Here is a 20,208-nt window from a genome sequence, read left to right on the forward strand (position 1 = left end):
TTTATGTGGAACACAAAAGGAATAAGTAGACATAATGATAGGGAATGACAGCTTCAGTCATCATTTACTTTCACCGCATCTGTGCGCTGTCAACATCGTTTTGTGTTCCACAGAAGAAAGTCATACCGCCGAAGACTGAAATAACACTAGAAGTAAATGACGACAGAATTTCAATTTTCTGGATGAACGATCAATTTAATGTTAGAACAAGTGTGAACAACCAGTAGAACAACACACTTTCTCTTCTACAAGAATAAACAAGCTATCTGAAAAATACACAGCACAAGCAAACAACCAGAACAATGGGACGAAGAAAGTACGTGCATCATATCTGCTTACTTTTGGAAGTCTGTTGCAGTTGTTTATTCTGAAAGGAGACTCCACCTTCTGGAGGGGGGTACATTCGTCCTTTTTATGGAGTCATAATCTAATTTTAACAGCATGCTTTAAAACATACAAATGTTTTACTTTATTACAGCATATCATCTGATAGAAAATATTTGACTTTTCTAACCTTCTGAATCGGTCTACGTGGTCTGACCCACACGTTGCAGGTAGATGTGACACACGAGAAAGTAGAAGCCATAAATCATTCATCAATCAGCTGACAGGAGATTTTGATGGTAACCTGGACAACCTAGTGCCCTTGAATTACATGTTGGGCAAAGAAGCAATACAAATAACACATATATTTCTTCGTGTAACTCAACGTAGTTACCTTTATCTTAACAACGTACCCAACCTGCTAAACCCACCTACAATGTGTTCGAGCTCACCTGTTATGAAAGAAGCGGTGTAATGTTCGCTTTACTGTCCTTTAAACCATCATTCATTCACATTCAATAATAATAAGGCAACAACAGTAGCTTACAAATGAAGTTAAAGCAAATATTGTGAGATTGTGTCACGTAAGAAAGGAGACGCGCTGGATATTTCGCGTTCTAGACCGAAACTAGTCTTACCTGTGGGGATTTTCCGGAAGTAATAAAACAAAGACGCGGTCGAAATATAAAACATCATCCGTCTTCACTTCGTCTAAACTCTAAAATATGAGTATCTCATCATTTCCTTTCCCACGTTTTAATAACTGGACAACACGGCAGGTATTACTAAATGGTAGGCGACGCAACCAGCATAAGTTTCAGGCAAACAAGTCGGATCTGACGCTTTCACAGGAAGTTCGCGCAGGTAGAGAATAAACTCACCTTTGGACTCACGCGGGAAAAATACTGAATTTGGAACATGTAAAAATACTGAAATGTGAAGTCGGGATCATTTTTAAACGTTGTTGGCTGGGCTTGTTGTCACACTGTATGGGCTATGTTGCCACAATGCTAATAAACAGTACATTATAGCGACATTTAAACCTTAACATATTTATGAAACACCAAGAAAATCATGAAATAATTAATATATAACACACAAACATGTAAAAGTATTGTTTTAGCACGCAATTTGCTTTAGATACTATGTTGGGACAGTGTCTACCAAACAATATACAATACAGATATTGTATGTATGTATGTATGCATGTATGTATGTATGTATATATATATATATATGTGTGTGTGTGTGTGTGTGTGTATATATATATATGTATGTATATACATGTATGTGTGTGTGTGTGTATGCATACATATGCATATACATACATATATATATATATGTGTGTGTGTATATATATATATATATATATATATTAGGCCTACATTTTATAAACTTACTAAATATAAACACAAGCCCTCACAAACAGACCCAATAAAAGTGTGACTTGACATTTATGATGAAAACAGTTCAGTTAAAAACTTTCTTCATTATATTGTTGACACTTGTTTGAATGTTTCCCATTTAGTTTTATTGTGCTCACTTGTTTCCTAAACTGTTATTACAAAAATGATTCTGATATTTTCATTTTAATGGAGTTTAAAATTTAATTTCCTAATATTATTCTAATTTAAAAGAGTGTGTGACAACTACCCCCAGTCTCCCATGTACACAAAATATCAATAGATTAATTTATGAGTTTTGATTAATCTGCAGGACCATCTTATTTGTCTTCTGAATGACTATAGCTATCGTGCATTCTTCATGATTTGACAATAGTGTTAATGTTTAATGTCAGCTATTCATTAGCGGCTGTGAGAATAGCTGAAGTCTGACAACACCTGTATGGGCATAATTCATTTTAGTATAATGCACTTGTCCAACTTTTAAGTGTCCTCATTCAAACAGTTCATGAGTATAATTCTTTTATTATTGCATAATTAACAAATTAATTGCAAGGACCTTTGAATTTTCTCTGAGCAGTTTTCATTAAGCAGCAACCCAGCAGGAGTATATTCAAATGAAACTTTTCTTAATAACTATAATTTTAAGAGAATAACTCTTACGTGTTAATTCTTCTCTCCTACTAGAAATCAGAGTGAGTGCAAAAAAGTCTTTCTAAATGATGTCCAATAAAGTAATAATTCTTTGTTTGTGATCCTGCCAGTTAAAAGCACTTTGACACTTGAACAGTGTTGGCTTCTACCCCCTGCAGGATGCAAGGGAAGTCTACCCTCATAAAACCACTGTGCTGAGGCTTGTTCCCTCTTTGATTTATACCCCTGTATGTCCAGCACAGACAATGACTCTTGCTTATCAAACCAATCACTGTTCAAAACATACTTTGTTTCAAAATATTGTCCATTGCTCAAAATACTGTACTAAGTAGTGTCCATTATAAATTATACAATCTTTAGAAAAGAATCCAGGTCAAATCTACAGGCATTCTGACAAACAAAAGCTGGTTTTGTAGTGAATCATATAAATGTTTTTTATATTTGTCATTGTAACTCAATGTTGTGTGAGCTTGTACAGTTGTCCAGAAACCCTTTGTAACCTAACAAAACACAGAGTGATGCACAAACATCACGTAAGTTAAATTGATTTATAATTGATTATCAAAAGCAAGCTAAATAAAATTGTTTTCTTATGCAGAGATCAGCTGTGTGAGTGTCACATTTGTGCAGCTGTCCCCAGATGTTTACACTCACGATGGATGACTGACAGTGAAAGCATGTTATCGTGGATGTGGTAGGTTATGTAACTTGCAGAAGAAATAATATTTTTTAAAAAAACCTTCAATGTAGTCTTTATTTTATTTATAAACTGATTGCCATTTATAACTATAGTGGGATCGGATTGCTACAACACAATACATCAAATGTGAATACAACCGAAATGCATTTTCCAGCATTAGTATAGCCACTGTATTCTAAAGCATTCCAACTGTGACCCTGGCTGTTGACGAGAAAGTCTGTGTGTATGAAGACACAGCTAACGTGAAAGGAAATGAAAAACAACAATAGCAACAATGAGTAACAGACTGACCCTTTTGCTGAATCAGTCCTATTGGCTCCTCTGTTTGAGCACAACTCCCACAAATAAGAATGAACCTGTTTGTCTTTCCTGGGATCGGTAAACATCCTCAACACAAACGGCAGTGTGAGAGAAGAAAGTCACACTACCAGGGCAGCTGCACTCTCACTGTATGTGTCTTTTGATGTCTGTAGGAGGGAACTGATAATGAAGGCTCTTACGTCTTAATTCTTTAGATTGTCTTTGTCATTGGGCCATGTACAGGAATTAGACTTAATACTTAAGACTGAAATCTTGATATAAATATTTTATTTTATCTACACATTTTCCAAACCTCTTTTCATGGTGGTCCGTCCACCAAAGATTTGATTTGATTCATCCATCCATTCATCTTCCAATCCACTTGTCCTGGATGAATGGTCAGTCCATCACAGATTATTATTTACTATATCTTGTCACTTTATAACGTGTGCAACCCAATATACATAATTTATATATTCACAGATATCCACTGTAACATCCTGCATCCTTCTCTTAACATGCACACTTACTGACCTGGTGCAGGTGCAGTGAATATTACAGCTCTGTTGCTAGGAGGACCAATCAAAGAACATTAACTCCACAGGCAGTTCCCCACATCTTATTCAACACAGACCCCCCCTCCTCTCCTGGCCCAACAGCCAGGCATCTGTTTCAGGCTGCAGCTTGCACCCCCAGACTTCAGGCTCTGTCTGGCATCCACATGCAGGCCCTAAATCAGTGCTAGGTAGCAGGCAGACGCAGCCCACCCCCGCTATGCATTAGTTTGACATTCGAGTGTCACTTTAACAATCTTCAGCCATCAAAATTCAGTGTGCTGTTTTGGTGAAGCATGTTCTTACTTTGCCCTTACGTTCTGGCAAAGTTGATTTAGCTAAAAAGGAAGTTAGATTATTTCCATTAGGTAAATGGAAACATGATCTCCAATGTTTTAAGTTATTAATAATGCTCTCTACTCATCCATAAAATATCTAATATAAATCTAGTTTAATCAGTGAGGCAAGTTTACTGTGTTAACTTTTCACTCCACTTCACTCCAAAGCGAAATGGCTAATTGCCCATCTGCCATTCCTCCTGTAGCTATCTGGCTCTCCTTGCAGACATCACCTCTGGGGCTGTGTTTGCTTGTTTGTACCTGTCATGTGGGCCTGCTTGTCCACCCAGCATGCCACTTGGTAACATCTTATCAGTTTCTTAAAGATCAAAGACCCATGGTGATCTTTATCAGCCGATATACCTCCCCTCCTTCTTCACTCGGCCTCCATCAAAGTACTAAAACAGTGTATACCATGCCTTTAAGCACTTTAGCCTTTCCTCTTCTTATCAACAGAGAAGGGTTTTCATTCTTCAGAGTCCAATAAGGCCTTGGAACATGAGAAAGAGACCAGACTGACCTGTGTGTTCACAGTTACATAGAAGAGCCCATTAGGGTTAAGGGGGGTTAATTCAACATTGTAAATCTGAGCATGTTATGTAAACTCTCAGTCACTCTGTGAAGTGATTCATGTAATTTATTATTTATTATGCTGTAAATCTGATTACTTTTCTTGTGATGCTACTCCTTAGCTGATTTTCAATCAATCTTGTATAATTTTTCTACAATTAGAATTTCAGCTGAATAGAACTCATACATTTATGATTGTTTCTTTTTTTACTTTTTCCCTGCTTTTATTCCCCGGTAGGTCCTCAAGTGTATTTCAAAGTCAAACTGACTGAACATTTATGCATTTATTGATGTGCAGACAGCACAGACGGTCTAGGGGTAAGTTACCAAAGTCACGACCTTGTCCTGACCTGGGTTAAGGAAGTGGTCATGCAGCTCTGGACAAAGCTGTGGAGGAGAGAGACTGAAAGGCCAGGCGGTTGTGCTTGAACAATAGCCACCGCACATTCAGCCTGGGAGTTACACAAAGGCCAGAGCTGCCCCCTTCACCCTAGTCACACCTCACCATAGAGCTGGCATTTCACACTCCTCTGTTAACAGTCATTCAATCAAACTACTGTTTAACTTGTTTTTTGGGTCTTACTTTTTAAAATCAATCCCTGGCACATACTGCTGTGTGTTTTTAGAAATATGGTTTCCTACAATGGTTTTTACAAGCCTATATTATGTGCTGTTGTTTTAATTATGAAGAAAGTAGCCTTTGACTCAAATTTAAGTATTCAGATGTAGCCAAGAAAAGCCAATAACGTTAACCATTTATTAAAGATATTTTTATTATGTTTAATGTGAAGGTGTTCGATGGGTGTAGTTAATATGTACACTATTAACAAGGTCAGTAAGATTTTTTAATGTTATGCTTACAAAGGCTGAATTTATTTGACCAAAAATACAGCAATTGTGAAATATTATTACAAGGTAAAATAACTGTTTTCAATTTGAATATATATTTTCAAATGTAATTTATTCCTGATAAATTTTCAGCATCCATTACCCCAGGCTTCAATGTCACATGATCCTTCAGAAATCATTTTCATATGCTGATTTGCTGCTCAAGAAACATTTCTTGATATCATGAATGTTTAAAACAGCTGTGTTAACATTTTTTTTGTGGAAACTGTGATGCATTTTTTCAGCCTTTTTTTTTTTGGCTGAATAGAACATTCAAAAGAACACCATTTATCTGAAATCTAAATCTTTTGTTATATTATAAAAACCTTTGCTGTAATTTGATCACTTTAATGCATGCTTACTAAATAAGAGTATTCATTTCTTGTTCTTTTTTAAATATCTTACTGACCCTAAACTTTTGAATGGTAGAGTATGGTGAAATAAATAAATACATAAATACAAATGTACTAGAGTATAGAGTACTATGGTACATGCTGCTCTTGGAAGTACCAAGTACTATGTAAGTAACATGGTACATGAATTTGAGCACCAGGGTATATTACAAAGTGCCACAGTATTATCATGTGATACAAAAATATATATATAATTTAAAAAAATTGTTGTCTTATTACTTATTTGTATCCCGGACACTGCATACATAAGTCCCATTAGGACCACAGAGAGGCCCATATAACCAGGTCCTGGCACAGGGCCGCAGCCGTGAGCAGTTCATGGGGCCAACTGCTCCGTAGGGAGTCGGAGGCCCTAAAAGATTCTTTGTCTGAGTCGAGTGCCCTACAGCAAGACCTAAGAGGAGGACTCTACAAGCCCCCCTCTCCTTGATACTCAATGGACTACTCCCCCCCCATTACCTGTCCCGGCTCTGGATCAAGGTGTGGGGGCTGCATATCAAACAGTCTTGGGCCTTTGATGTTCAGAGAAAACACAAACACTGATCTGACCCTAGTCGTAACAGCTTATTTGTCCCCTTTAGTCATTCATAGCCTCCTTTTTGAATGTCTAAGCCTTCAAAGGCTCATCTTTGTTGGTCTGGCTTACAGTAGCCATGCTGGCTTTGAGAGGCCTGTGACCCACTATGTCGAGGGTCTGGAGGGAGGCCATCTGGCTTCCTGCTAGATTTGATATTGATTTATTGGTTGTACATGTGAAGATAGGAGGACACCAGCTGCTAGGAGCCCAGGTCCATCTAGCACTTGCAAGCCTCTTTAACTAAATGGCTCTCATGAAAGCTTCTCAATGCTCGTAGTAATTATTCTTCATGAGGAAATGTTAACACTGACCTAATTTGCCTGTATCAGAAATTCCCATACTTTTTTGTCAACCGAACTCCTTTGATTTCCCCCTCAAATTTAAAGTTAGTATTTCTATAATTTAAAAACACATTTACATGTTCACAGCTCTCTAATGTCAGATAACAGTCATATGACTTGCAGGTAAACAAATAAAGTATTTTAATAGTTATTTTATTTAAATATATTATTAAATATATACATATTACTTTAGTTATTTTATTAAAGTATATTATATTTTTTTAGTTCTTTATAGTTATATATATATATATAATATATATATATATATATATATATATATATATATATATATATATATATACACACACATGATAGTAAATGGTGAATGTATTTAGCATGTCAAAAGCATGTCAGAAAATGAATAAAGCATTATTATTATTGTTTTTGTGTGTGTTTATTATAGTGTTTATTATGCTTTATAACTACAAAACCTGACAAAATATATTATGAAAAAATATTCACTTTATAAAAATATTCCCTTTCTGTGGAGTGGATTAGTCAACTATCTGCAGTATTACCAGGTGAAGAGTGTCAGTTCAGCCTTTTCTTCCAGATTATCTCGACATCCCCCTTCCCACCTGGCAGTGGGCTGTGATGTGGCTGTGTTCTTGATAATGAGGTGAGAACTTTATTGCTCTTGTCTCTGCCCTGGCACCAGTTTGCAAGAGGAGGCCTGTCTCTAGTGTAGCACTGACTGACAAAGAGCGCCCTCTTTTGACACTTTACATTCATAACACATTATATCCTGCAGGCCCAGAATTGTGGAGGGCCTCCAAATAGTTTACATTGGCTTTACATTATTTAAATAAACATATTCTATTGCAAAAACATTTCATCGTTATTTGTGAGCAGAATCTTTTTGTAATAATATAGGCTAAAGAGGGTTAAAAAGAAATGCTAGTTCAGAAACTACTGCATTAGTCAGTATCTCTTCCTCCAGCACTCCATTTCAAAGTCAGGGATCAAGGGCAGACTTGCGCATGGCATACAGTGAATGACAATAGCTGTCCTCTCCCCTCGCAGCCCCCCAAAGTATAGAGAAGAGCAAGACAAAGGAGCTCTGGAAGTTCCCGGGTTAATAAGTCCAGGATACAGAGTCAGTGCGGGAGTCAGGAAGGGCACTGTGTGAATTCAAGAGGAAGTCAGTGCCCTATCCACTATAGTAGATGCAGATCACAGAGGAGGCGGGTGAGGATGGTTAGCAGTGAATAAACAAATGTGAGAACATGATTGAGAGACACATTAAAGGGGCCCGAGAAGATATTTTCTCTCGGTAGCACACAATGTGTCCATCTTGTCAAGTGGCTCGTCCACTAATTGATAAGATCCAGCACATGCGCACACTTTACACCTGATCTTTCATAAGTATCACTCCATTGTCTTGTAATTGGAGCTGCATACATATGACTGAAAGATCAAAGGAGTCCTTCTTGTCACATACAAAGGAAGTGCCGGGACTTTTACTGCTTATGAGGGCTGAAAATTCACTCTCATTCTCACTGCGGTCAGATCACAATGACAGTCAGCGTGACTAAATATTGAATGTGTAAATATAGTAACTCCCAGAGAATGCTGTTTACTGTTTCACCATTTATGCTGCAATATGACATATATGCTTAACTTAAACCTGGGTTAATTTGAGTGGTATGACTATCAAAGTTTGAATAATACATCAGATAAAAACATCTCTTGCACTGCTCTAAGCCATACATGCCCCCCCCCCCCCCCCCAGCAGCAATGCTGTGGCTCTTTTGAACAGACTGTCATTTCCTTCTCGGGGCACTGTTATTCCAGTAGCCTTTGTGAAAAAGCCAAGTGGCCCGGCTACAGACAGGAGGTGGGATCTTCACAGGCAGCTGAGGTTGTCGACTCAGCAGGGGAGGGAGGCGCACATCGCAGGGGGATACAGGCTGAAAACAAACACTAGCCTTAACAGGAAAGGAACTACAAGGCCCTGCTGGGAAATTAGGGTGACTTGTGGGCTCATTTTCATACATAGGGCAACATGCCACAATGTGGCATCCTTTATTGTGTTTGTTGTCATGAAGGGTTTGAAGGTATGACTGGCATGGAGTATAGTTTACATAACTCACATTTTTGTGGATAAGAAGATACTGACACCCACAAAACCAGTGTCTGCTTTTAAGATAAAACCTGACCCCCTTTTACATGTTTTTTAACTGAATTACTCTAAATGATAAAATTAAGCCATAAGAATCATGAACAAGGCGAGTTCCCCACTTGAACTGATACAGATGCAGTTAGCATATTCAACATTAAATGCAGTAACCCTAAAGTAGTAAAAAAAAAATGCTTCTACTTTTATGTCCGTGAATTACTCTGCTAATAATTATGTGAGGTTATGAATGCACTGAAATAATTACAACATATTATAACCTAAACAATCTGAATAAAAAGATATTCCACATGTGCTTTCCTTTGGTAATATTAATAGTACTTTACACACATTATTTCATCATTGCTGAGGTTTACAGCATTTCTCATTTGTAATACATACTATCTGTGGTTTTGAGTAAAGTAAAGACTGGCATCAACTGGCTGTCTGACAAGCAGACTGTGGATCATCCTTAGACTTTGCTTGCTTCAATGCAAAAAATGCTTTTCTTACTTAGATTTTTTTGTCTTGTTTCCAGCCAAAATATCTAAAAACTCTTAAATCAAACAGGATTTTCTAGACAAGTTAAAAGTATTGTCTTGTTTTCAGAAAAAAACATGTCAAAATTAAGTGAGTTTTTGCCTGAAACATAATAATCTGCAATGGGGCAAGCTAAATAATCTTGTTTTTAGTTTGAAACAAGATTATTTTGCTTTGTTCTAAGCAAAAACTCACTTAATATTGACTTTTATTTCTGAAAACAAGACAATAATTTGTACTTCCTTTTTGATTTAAGAATTTTTTGATATTTTGGCTGGAAACAAGACAAAAAATCTAAGTAAGAAACGCATTTTTTGCTGTGTTAACACTTGATATATTTTGTCTGTTTGTTGAAAATATATAAATATTTGGCAACATCTTAAGTAAAGCAATATATACAGTTATGAAAATGTATGTATTTTTATACTGAAATACTTTTAAAAATGTTTTTAAAGAACTGTGTTATGCTGAATTTATTTGTATCAGAAATACAGTAAAACCAGTAATATTGTAAACTGTAATATTGTGAAATATTATTACAATTGAAAATACAATTGATATTTATTACAATTTCATTTTTGTAAAGCTATATTTTCAGCATCCATTACTCCAGTCCTCAGTGTCACATGATTATTCATAAATTATTCTAATATGTTGATTACCTGCTCAAGAAACATTTCTTATTATTAATAATGTTGAAAACAGTTGTGCTACATAATATTTTGTGAAAAATGTGAGTTATGTTTTTCTGGATTATGTGATGAATAAAGTTCAATATAAGAGCATTTATTTGAAACAGCAATATTTTGTAACGTTATAAATGTCTTTACTGTCACTTTTGAATTTAATATATTTACTCAATAAAAGTAATTACTTTCTTATATAAAAAATCTTAGTGACCCCAAAGTTTCGAACTTAGGTGTATGCATGTTATATAGTTGTTTCTGGCAAATATTCTATATAAAGAATGGTGTGAGTTCATTTTGCCTAATTCTAAATACATGTTATAAGTATAATGTGACCATTATACTTGAGAAGAACACTGGCCCAAAGACTACTGGACTATAAATGTGCAGACAATTGTAAAGACTTTCATCTGTTATTATATTTTTTATTAATTATTTAAGCTGGATTTTTTATTCTAAACTTTATATTTTATGTAGTAGATACCTGATTCATTATTTGTAATTTTGCAATTGGTACAACAAATAGATTCAACATAATATGAATTCATTTTTTTTTTTTGGCCAAGACTGCCATCGGCTGGTCATTTATTGGTACTTTTCTAATGCCACACTACAAAAAAAAAAAAAAAAATAATATAGATATAATTAATATATTAAATAAAATAATACATTAATAAAATAAATAAAAATGCACAAATAATTATAAATAATATTTGAAAGAACCTGTTATTTCGAAGGAAAAGATATCGAATGGTTCTTTAAAAAATTTATTTCGATTTAGAATATACTGTTCATAATGAATATTCATCTATCTATTTTATACTATCATATTACACGTTATTCAGATATCATAGTGAACAGATAATATATATAGGCTACATTATGTGTACAACAAAACACAAAATATGATGTAAACAATTATTATGCTCATAATTCTATCCTGACTGATTAGGTGACAGAGTTCTGTTTTCACACAGTGCACACTGGTGTGTCCATGATCCATTCATTCATCGTTTTTCAGCAGATTTGTATTGGCCACTAAAGCGAAAAAATAAAACACATTAAATTTGTGTGTCTTTCTTAAGAAACACGAGATGGTTTGTGGGATTTCTTTCCATCTATAGATTTTTGGCAGCTGTTATGGCTTGATTTTGCATGCAACCAACCTTGCTTGCACTAACCACACCCCGCCTTCACCAGATTATCCACAAACGTGACCCGCCGCTGAATGATGTTGCGCTGCAGCTGGATGACTGTGTGATAAACAGAGCCGTCAGTGTGTTCATTTTCATACGTTTCTTATTTCTGCTTAAACGGCCGGAGAAGAAAATCGTTTTCCTTATGAAGTATGGCCACAGTCAAAAAGGACGACCGACTGACAACTTCTCAAAGTTTACTGTGCGTCGGTTTTGCCGGGGTTTTTAGCAAAACTGTAACGTCACCCCTGGAAGTTGTGAAGATTTTGAGTCAAATAGGAACATTTCACTGCAAACGCGGCTTCCTGCACAGCTTTGTTTTTATTTGTCAGAACGAGGGGCTTCGAGCATTTTGGAAGGGTAACATGGTTTCCTGTCTACGGTTGTTCCCCTACAGTGCCATACATTTAGCAACTTACAAAAAGTAAGTATTAGTCATTTTTACTACTAAATGATGAATAATTGATGATTAGCATTTACGTCTGATGTACGTATTGATGGCTTGTGTAACTCATAAGATATGATAAACGTTTCGATCAGCTGTGATGGTAAACAAAGACAACAGGAAGTTGACGTGTTAGCTTGATAGCCTTTAAAAGTTGAAGAGTAAAAAGAATTGAATTGTAAATTAATTATATACTAACAAGTGAGGACGCATTTAAGTATGCTTAAGAAGTTACATTTACGATAGATCGTTTAAAGAAATTATAATTTAAATTTCCCCTTTTGCCTTTATTAGCTTAGCTTGTATCACTTGTATAGCGGGGGTTTACCTTAGTTCAACGTGATTTAACACATCACGCCTTCATTTCCTGACCAATCATGTAGCTCAGAAAACTGGCACGACGATGTGGTGCCACCCTGAAGCTGCAGTGGGTGTGGCCTTAATTCTGTGAATTCATAAAATGAATTATGTACTTAGCAACGCCCATCAGAGGGGGCTTTCAGAAGTACTTTATCGTTATACTTGTCACGAGTATTTTCACGTGCTGCAGGGGGTTAACGGAGAGACCGGGAAACTGTTTTAGAAAGACACGTACATAGTGTTCCAGTGTTCCAGGAAAAAGAGTGGAGGGCGTATTGCGACCTGTTTTGTTCCTATGAAAAGATCATGTGTATAAAAAACAGTTACAGTAACAGTTGAAATGTTAATGAGCAGTTTACTATTTTAATATATTTTAAAATGTAATTTTTTCTGTAATGGCAAAGCTGAATTTTCTGCCGCTATAACTCCTGACTTTACTATCACATATTCTTTCAGAAATCATTCCTATATGCTGATTCTAATATGCTGATAACCTTTTTGGTTGGTAAATAAATAATAGACAATGCACAATTCAAAATATGGGTAAAATACCTGTTAAATTGCAATAAAGTAAATTTCTGCATATTAACACATTACACTGGGTCATATTTTTACACACTTTTTCTTAAAATGTAGCTACATAGCTGTAAAGCGTTTAACCAAATTTTAGCCTTTAGATAATTAAGTTTGACGTATCAGATGTATCTGGTAGATATGACTGGCACTCTAAAATGTGTCAAAAATGCTTTATACGCTAAAAGTTCTTTGGGAATACATATTCTGCTATATTGCAATATCACAACTATTCATTTTATTCTATTTTTGGCAGTATTGTCCACCTTCACATGATGAAACAGGGTGATATCTCGCAATGGAGAGCCATAGTAGCCGGTGGGCTGGCAGGCATATCTGCCGCTCTAGCAACATATCCACTGGAGGTGGTTGAAACCAGACTTATTGCTCAGAATTGCCAAGAACCAACGTACAGAGGGTTGCTGCATTCTCTTTCCATCATCTACAGAAATGAAGGACTTCAGGCTCTCTACAGAGGCTTTTCACTCACAGTGTTAGGTATGTATTAGCAGAGCCTATTTAGGCCACAGAACCTTTAAATTAAGGTAAACCTGCATTTAATAACATCAAAACCAAGCTAAAACCTTTTAATAAAAGGGGTTTTATGGTGCTGCTAAAAAGAACATTATTTTGTGTATTTGGTGTAATGAGATGTGTTTACGCGGTTTAAAGGTTAAAAAAAAACACATTATTTTCCACATACTGTACATTATTGTTTCTCCTCTATGCCCCGCCTTCTGAAACGTGGATTTTCACTAGGCTGGCTCAAATCTCTGAAAAGCGAGGTGTGCTGTGATTGGCCAGCTATCCAGCGCGTTGTGATTGGCCGAAAGCCTCAAGCATGTGACCGAAATGTTTTAACATATTGTGATGCCTTGTCCGGCCGGAGTCAAAAAAAAAATAAAACCCATTATAAACATGATATAAAATGATTTCGAGTCGTGTCTTTTTTTGGAAGGCAAAAAACAAAGTAGTTTTCGATTTCTCAACAAAACAAGTCACGCACCACGTTCCAGCCACGGCCGGCTTGAGTGATCCATGCATGACGAAGCGGATATCGTCCTCTTTTGGAAGGCCAAACAAAGTAGTTTCTTCTCAACGAAACACACAGCGTCTATACGGCATGGTGACGGTGGCTACAACAATACTACGCAACAAGAACGAAAGGTACGCCTTCTGTCTTTGTGTGAACATCTGGGCGGTGTTATGCAAATCTTTCCCATACTGACGTAGATATGTGGGGGCGTGTTAGAACGAGCCGTTTCAGGGGGGCGTGGATGAGTGTTAACTTTAATAAAGAATATCTCTTTGGATTTATGACTTTAGTCTTTGCAACTTCACAGATCTTCTTTATTCACCAAGAGCTTTTAACACTCTAAAGAGAAAGGAAAATTTGAAATCGCATCATATGACCCTTTTAATAATACTACTTAAATTCTGGATCTCTCACAATTCTGCTTGAAAAGTTAATGAAACTTAATGTTTGGATTACTGTGGAATAGGTGCCGTTCCCTTCTCTGTTGGCTGCTATGCGGTGTATGTCAATTTGGATAAGCTGTGGCAGGAGCGTCATGTTCGCTTCACATCTTTGCAGAACTTCATCAATGGCTGTCTTGCAGCAGGAGTCGCTCAGACTCTCTCCTTCCCCTTTGAAACTGTTAAAAAGAAGATGCAGGTGAGAATACCGCTGTAGTGCTATATCTTAACACAAGGGGGCACAATAATACCAGTGTCACAGACTTGGAGTCTCCCTGAATTTGTTAAAAATTCATACCTTTTTAACTTGGCGGTGGCCCCTTTGTTCATTTATGTTAAGGATGAAACATTAAAATGTTTTAAAGAAACACAAATTTGAGTTCTAAATAGTCTTTGCAACAGGTCGCACAGAACAAAGCAGTACACCATTCTGAAGGACACAAGGCCCTGAAGCAGCTGAGAATGTACATAGTGTCCAGCGTCTGTCTATGCCAAAGATAAACTGTCTAAAGATAGTTGACCTCTCACATACTATACACACAATGGTGTATCTGATCTGGTTCCTTTATGTTGTGTTTTGCTAAACTAGAAACAAAAAAAATTCTGCTTTTGCAAGTTAAATTGCAATGTCAGGAATAAACCTTCCAAAGCTGCTAAATGTTCTGAGACTTTCAGTTTGGTGCTAAACAAAGTCTCTATAACCACAGTCAACACAGTACACCGAACACACATCAAGAGGGTTTAAGGGTAGATAAGTGTAGGAAAATGTTGTACGGTACTCAGTTGGTACTGGAAAACAAATGCACATGAATTGAATAAAAACATTGAACATTTTTACCATATCTTATTTAGTCTCATCTACACTGTGCATTAATTTGATGTAACTTATTCCTGTTTATAAAAAACAGTGTTAGTATTCTCTTATGGAATCCTATGCAAGTATGCAGTTAAATCTTAATGATCAGGAATATTTCTCCAATCTTTACTCTAGGCCCAGAGTCTTCTTTTGCCCCACTGTGGAGGAGTTGATGTCCATTTTAATGGAATGATTGACTGCTTCAGACAGGTCATAAAGAACAAGAGCGTCTTGGCTCTTTGGAGTGGCCTTACAGCCAACATGGTGAAGGTGATAATTGTTTTATATGTTTACATGATGACCGAGATGAAATTTATTCAAGCACTGCATGTTTTCTGTGTAAACTGTTCTACAAAGCTTCATTAAAAAACTCACAGGGTGGTATTATAACTTATCTTCAACAACAGTCTGTTCCTTGCACTATATTAAATTATTAAGACAAATTGAGTTTCTTGAGCTGCCTTTGGATGAAATAGCATGCTTAAATGTTTTTATTGGTGTTTGTGTAAACACCTTAAATAAAGCATTTCAACATCCTGGTTACTAATATTATATTTTGTTTTGACATTACAGATTGTCCCATATTTCGGCCTGCTTTTCAGTTGCTTTGAGATGTGTAAGCAAGTGTGCCTTTACCGGAATGGTTACATCATTTCTCCACTAAGCTACAAGCCTAAACCAGGTGTGGACCAGAGCCTGGGCCCATATGAACTACAGGAGTTTAAGCGCTACCTGAAAAACAGAAAATCACACAAAGCACAGAGTTCATCCATAGGAAACCGCTGGTAACCAATCCAACAGGAGTTAAAAGTAATAAACAAAACTCTGGGAAGTGCATTGATTTCATTTTCATTTAATTAATTTCATTTTATTTATTTATATAGATAATGATAATGAGTATAAGGTGTTTGTACTGCTGGAAGGCACAATGTATTGTTTACAGATGTACCTCTTGGTGTATTTAACTTCCAATAGGCTATTTTAACGATTGCATACACATAATTTAAGCAAGTCCATTACGTACATTCTACAGTACCTTGAACACATCAGACTCAGCCTTAAATGAAAGTAGTGCACCTAAGAGGCCGGTGTTAAAGGTGACCTGTCCTTTCAGCGTTATGACATTTATGGCTTTTGGCTTTATGCTCCACTGAAAGAGTATTTTTAAGAACTGCGGAAATATAAAACCTTGTTTTAATCACTTCTCAGGAAATATGTTGAACGTCATTTCAACAATATAGAGCAATGCCTTTGTCAAACAAAGTATTAGTTTTTTTACTGAAATTTAGCTCTTGGGCCTTTTTAAAGGTCTTCTGTTATTTATAAACCACTTGATTTTTAGGTCATATTGTGGTGCAATTTTTCCGATTTTAAATCTGCATTGTAATGTACTGATATCCTACTGATCTGGAAACGTGGTAACTCAGTCACCGTCTTTGATTCAGCTGTGAAAAGGATGAGATTTGTTAAAGATGAAATCTTTAAGCACATTGTAAAAACAGTATGAAGTATAAGCAATAAACCTATCTTAGTCCTTATTGTCAACTTATTGTGTTATTCGTCATATTTTATTATCCATTCATTGTTATATAATACAAAATTGAATTGCATTAGTAGAGATGGTAGTGATGCAGGCTGTATTGATTTTTTTTATTGCCTTGTGTAATCACATGTTCCCAAATCACTTGCTTTGCCTCAGTCAAAAGTCATGTGAAGGACTTTGTACTGACATGTTGGCCCTTTTTCTCTTGGAGATCATTAACTAAAGACAGTCATGTCAAGCTAGTGACAAACTTGCATGCTATGTCACCTTGGAGAACTGCTTCTTGGCTTGACAGCTGAAACTAAAATCTGGACAATCCTGATCCTCTTGCTCTATTGAATTGTCAATGTGCATCAAAAACAGTGCAAAAATGTATGTTTTTGTTACGTTTTAAACATTATTAGTCATGAATTACTGGCTACATGGAAACGTTTTTCTGTTTTAAAAAACTTCCTGTTGTCATTTACGCTTTCCACCTTGAGAAGGCTTAAGGTTACCTTTCTAACTTTAAGCCATTCATCTCCGTCATCATAAAAGGGTCCCGCCTCCTGGAATGTGTGACGTTTAGTCGACGGTCCAATCGAATCTTAGAAGCCTTGGGTACGTTTCCTCTCGCGAGACAAACCTTTTAAAAATCTCTTCTCAACTTTTCATTCGGCCATTTCGAATCAGCCGGCATTCCACACGTTAGTCCTGCGGCAGAGCGGGGTAGACCTCTTGAAGTTACACCTCTCCAAGAACACCCGATAATGAATGAGACCGCCATCTCTTTCGCCAAGGACTTCTTGGCCGGTGGTATTGCCGCTGCTATCTCTAAAACCGCCGTAGCCCCAATCGAGAGAGTCAAGCTGCTGCTTCAGGTAACGTTACGCGGTTATATCAATGGGATTATACAATTGCATAATTTAAAGAAATTAAATTACAAAGTGAGCTAAAATGTGAATACAACCAGCACAGTGTAATCCTAGAAGACTTTATGGCTAAAATAAAACTCAAGAGCGTTATCAGATTTTAACCTGCTTCTTTTTTTTTTTTTTTTCAATTACCGTTACTTTTAATTGTTCATTGAATGGAGAGTGCCTAACGAAACGGTGAACCTCTTGACTAAATGAGAATCTTGATCTTTGTGTGAGTGAAGTAGACTTTGAGCCTTTTAAAATCAAGCTGATCGTAAAATAAATTTGTTAGAAGATCGACTGACTTAGGCCTTAAGTGCTCCCTAACATTTACCAACCCTCCTCGAGAGAACCCGAGAAATGCTTCAAGCACTAACCAATGAGGGTTTTTTTTTTTTTTTTTGGGGGTTTGGAAGGAGTTTTTTTTTTATTATTTTTAAAACACTGTAAACCAGCATCCTTATTGATCTTGCCAAGGTCGCGAGAAGGGGAGGCCAGTGAATAGCTAACTTTAGGCCTTTGTTGCTAGCTTGCAAGCTAACGCTCGCGCCCTGGAACGTCGAAGTCCCACAGTTATTGTTTGAGAGGACACGATATTTTTATGGGCGTATCATATGGGTGACATTGATTTAATGTTGCATATATTTATAGTTTTCACACATTTTTACAACATTTTCATTGTTTTTGCGGACAATTTTGACGGAAACCACCTACCGGAAGATAGCGAGTATTTTGCCGGCTTTTTCATTTCGAATAATCACGTGGTGTTCTTTGGTTTTATTCTATAAAGAGGATAATAGTTTTAAACTATTTTCCACCAAATTCACTTTTAGTTGCTTTCAGTTTGGGACATTTGTAATCTTTGAGGCTTCAGCTAGTCTTTCAATCAATCACTCTTCCATTGCATTGCCCTTTCATTGTGTGCATTGATTGATTTTCTAATATGTTTACAGGTGCAACATGCTAGCAAACAGATTACAGTGGATAAGCAATACAAGGGCATTATTGACTGCGTGGTGCGTATTCCCAAGGAGCAGGGCTTTCTGTCGTTCTGGAGAGGAAACTTGGCAAACGTCATCAGATACTTCCCCACCCAGGCCCTCAACTTTGCTTTTAAGGACAAGTACAAGAAGGTCTTCCTCGATGGTGTAGACAAGCACACCCAGTTCTGGAGGTACTTCGCTGGTAACCTGGGCTTCAGGTGGTGCTGCTGGTGCCACATCCCTCTGCTTCGTGTACCCCCTCGACTTCGCAAGAACCCGTCTGGCCGCTGACGTCGGCAAGGCTGGAGCAGAAAGAGAGTTCAGCGGCCTGGGTAACTGCTTGGTGAAGATCTCCAAGTCTGATGGCATCAGAGGTCTGTACCAGGGCTTCAATGTGTCCGTCCAGGGTATCATCATTTACAGAGCCGCCTATTTCGGCATCTATGACACAGCCAAGGGTAAGTCACAATGCATTTGAGGTATCATCGTCAAAGTGTGCCATTGCTGCATTCACTACATTTGCTGTCATGTCTTTAGGTATGCTGCCAGATCCCAAAAACACCCACATTGTTGTCAGCTGGATGATCGCTCTGACTGTGACTGCTGTTGCTGGTATTGCATCCTACCCCTTCGATACAGTCCGTCGTCGTATGATGATGCAGTCTGGACGCAAAGGAGGTCAGTTGACCGTTTTTAAAGATGCTTCCAATATAAGTTAACATGTTAAAGCTGTGGATTGATCACTTTTCTTTTGTTTTGTTGCAGCCGACATAATGTACAGTGGCACAATTGACTGCTGGAAGAAGATCTCACGTGATGAGGGTGGCAAGGCTTTCTTCAAGGGAGCCTGGTCTAATGTTCTCAGAGGCATGGGTGGTGCCTTTGTGCTGGTTTTGTATGATGAGCTGAAGAAGGTCATTTAAGCGTTTCCCGGTCCACCATTCAATGTGAGATGTTTAACTGTAACATATCTTGTACATTTGGAAGAACACTCAAATTCCGCCTTATTTATAGGGACCAACTAGTATGTCCGTACTAGTTGAACTGGGGGAAATTGTTTTTGCAGTTTTCTTTTGCCCCTGTTTCTTATTTTTCTTTTTGGTTCCCCTCACCATACTGTCATTCCCAGAGAAAAAGAATCCCAGGTACTAAAATCTACCTGTTTTCCAGCCGGTCTGTTTTTAGTCAATGCATCAATAAAGACCCACTGAATGAACCTACACCATAAATTCCTGTGGCGTTTTGTTTTTGTTTGTTTGTTTCTACCTTTTATATCTTGCGTTACAGGTGTTGTGATTCAGCAATTTGGATGGCTTCCACCCTGTTCCTAAATTCAAACAAACTCCATCCCCATCACTTTAAAAATGTCAGCAAACTGAACTAGCAGAATGATTCACAGGCATGGAGCCTTTTTTTTGCAGCTTGGAGTATTGGATTGTCATAAATTGGTGTGATTTTCCTAAGGCAGTCAGGGTA

General features: G+C 37.1%; 2 protein-coding genes across 2 annotated transcripts; both read left to right on the forward strand.

The window, feature by feature from the left end:
* Nucleotides 1-11,576: 11,576 nt before the first annotated feature.
* Nucleotides 11,577-16,855, forward strand: LOC122133945 (solute carrier family 25 member 43-like). The gene is made up of 5 exons (XM_019115428.2): nt 11,577-12,024; nt 13,235-13,476; nt 14,481-14,653; nt 15,446-15,580; nt 15,884-16,855. Exons 1-5 carry the CDS (start codon nt 11,753-11,755, stop codon nt 16,097-16,099), a joined length of 1,038 nt encoding a protein of 345 aa, XP_018970973.2. The 5' UTR covers nt 11,577-11,752; the 3' UTR covers nt 16,100-16,855.
* Nucleotides 16,856-17,483: 628 nt separating this feature from the next.
* LOC109102111 (ADP/ATP translocase 3) lies at nt 17,484-19,954 on the forward strand. Its single transcript, XM_042770246.1, is given in 5 exon segments — nt 17,484-17,713; nt 18,703-18,942; nt 18,944-19,190; nt 19,270-19,410; nt 19,498-19,954. Coding segments are annotated over 5 exon segments (897 nt in total). The 5' UTR covers nt 17,484-17,602; the 3' UTR covers nt 19,656-19,954.
* Nucleotides 19,955-20,208: the final 254 nt, after the last annotated feature.

Source organism: Cyprinus carpio, chromosome A14 (assembly GCF_018340385.1).
Source record: "Cyprinus carpio isolate SPL01 chromosome A14, ASM1834038v1, whole genome shotgun sequence".
NCBI classification, from domain to species: domain Eukaryota; kingdom Metazoa; phylum Chordata; class Actinopteri; order Cypriniformes; family Cyprinidae; genus Cyprinus; species Cyprinus carpio.

Coding starts and splice junctions, on each gene's coding strand:
- LOC122133945 (XM_019115428.2), top strand. CDS start 11,753: ATGGCCACAGTCAAAAAGGACGACCGACTGACAACTTCTCAAAGTTTA. Junction 12,025..13,234: donor CATTTAGCAACTTACAAAAA/GTAAGTATTAGT, acceptor TATTTTTGGCAG/TATTGTCCACCTTCACATGA. Junction 13,477..14,480: donor CTTTTCACTCACAGTGTTAG/GTATGTATTAGC, acceptor ACTGTGGAATAG/GTGCCGTTCCCTTCTCTGTT.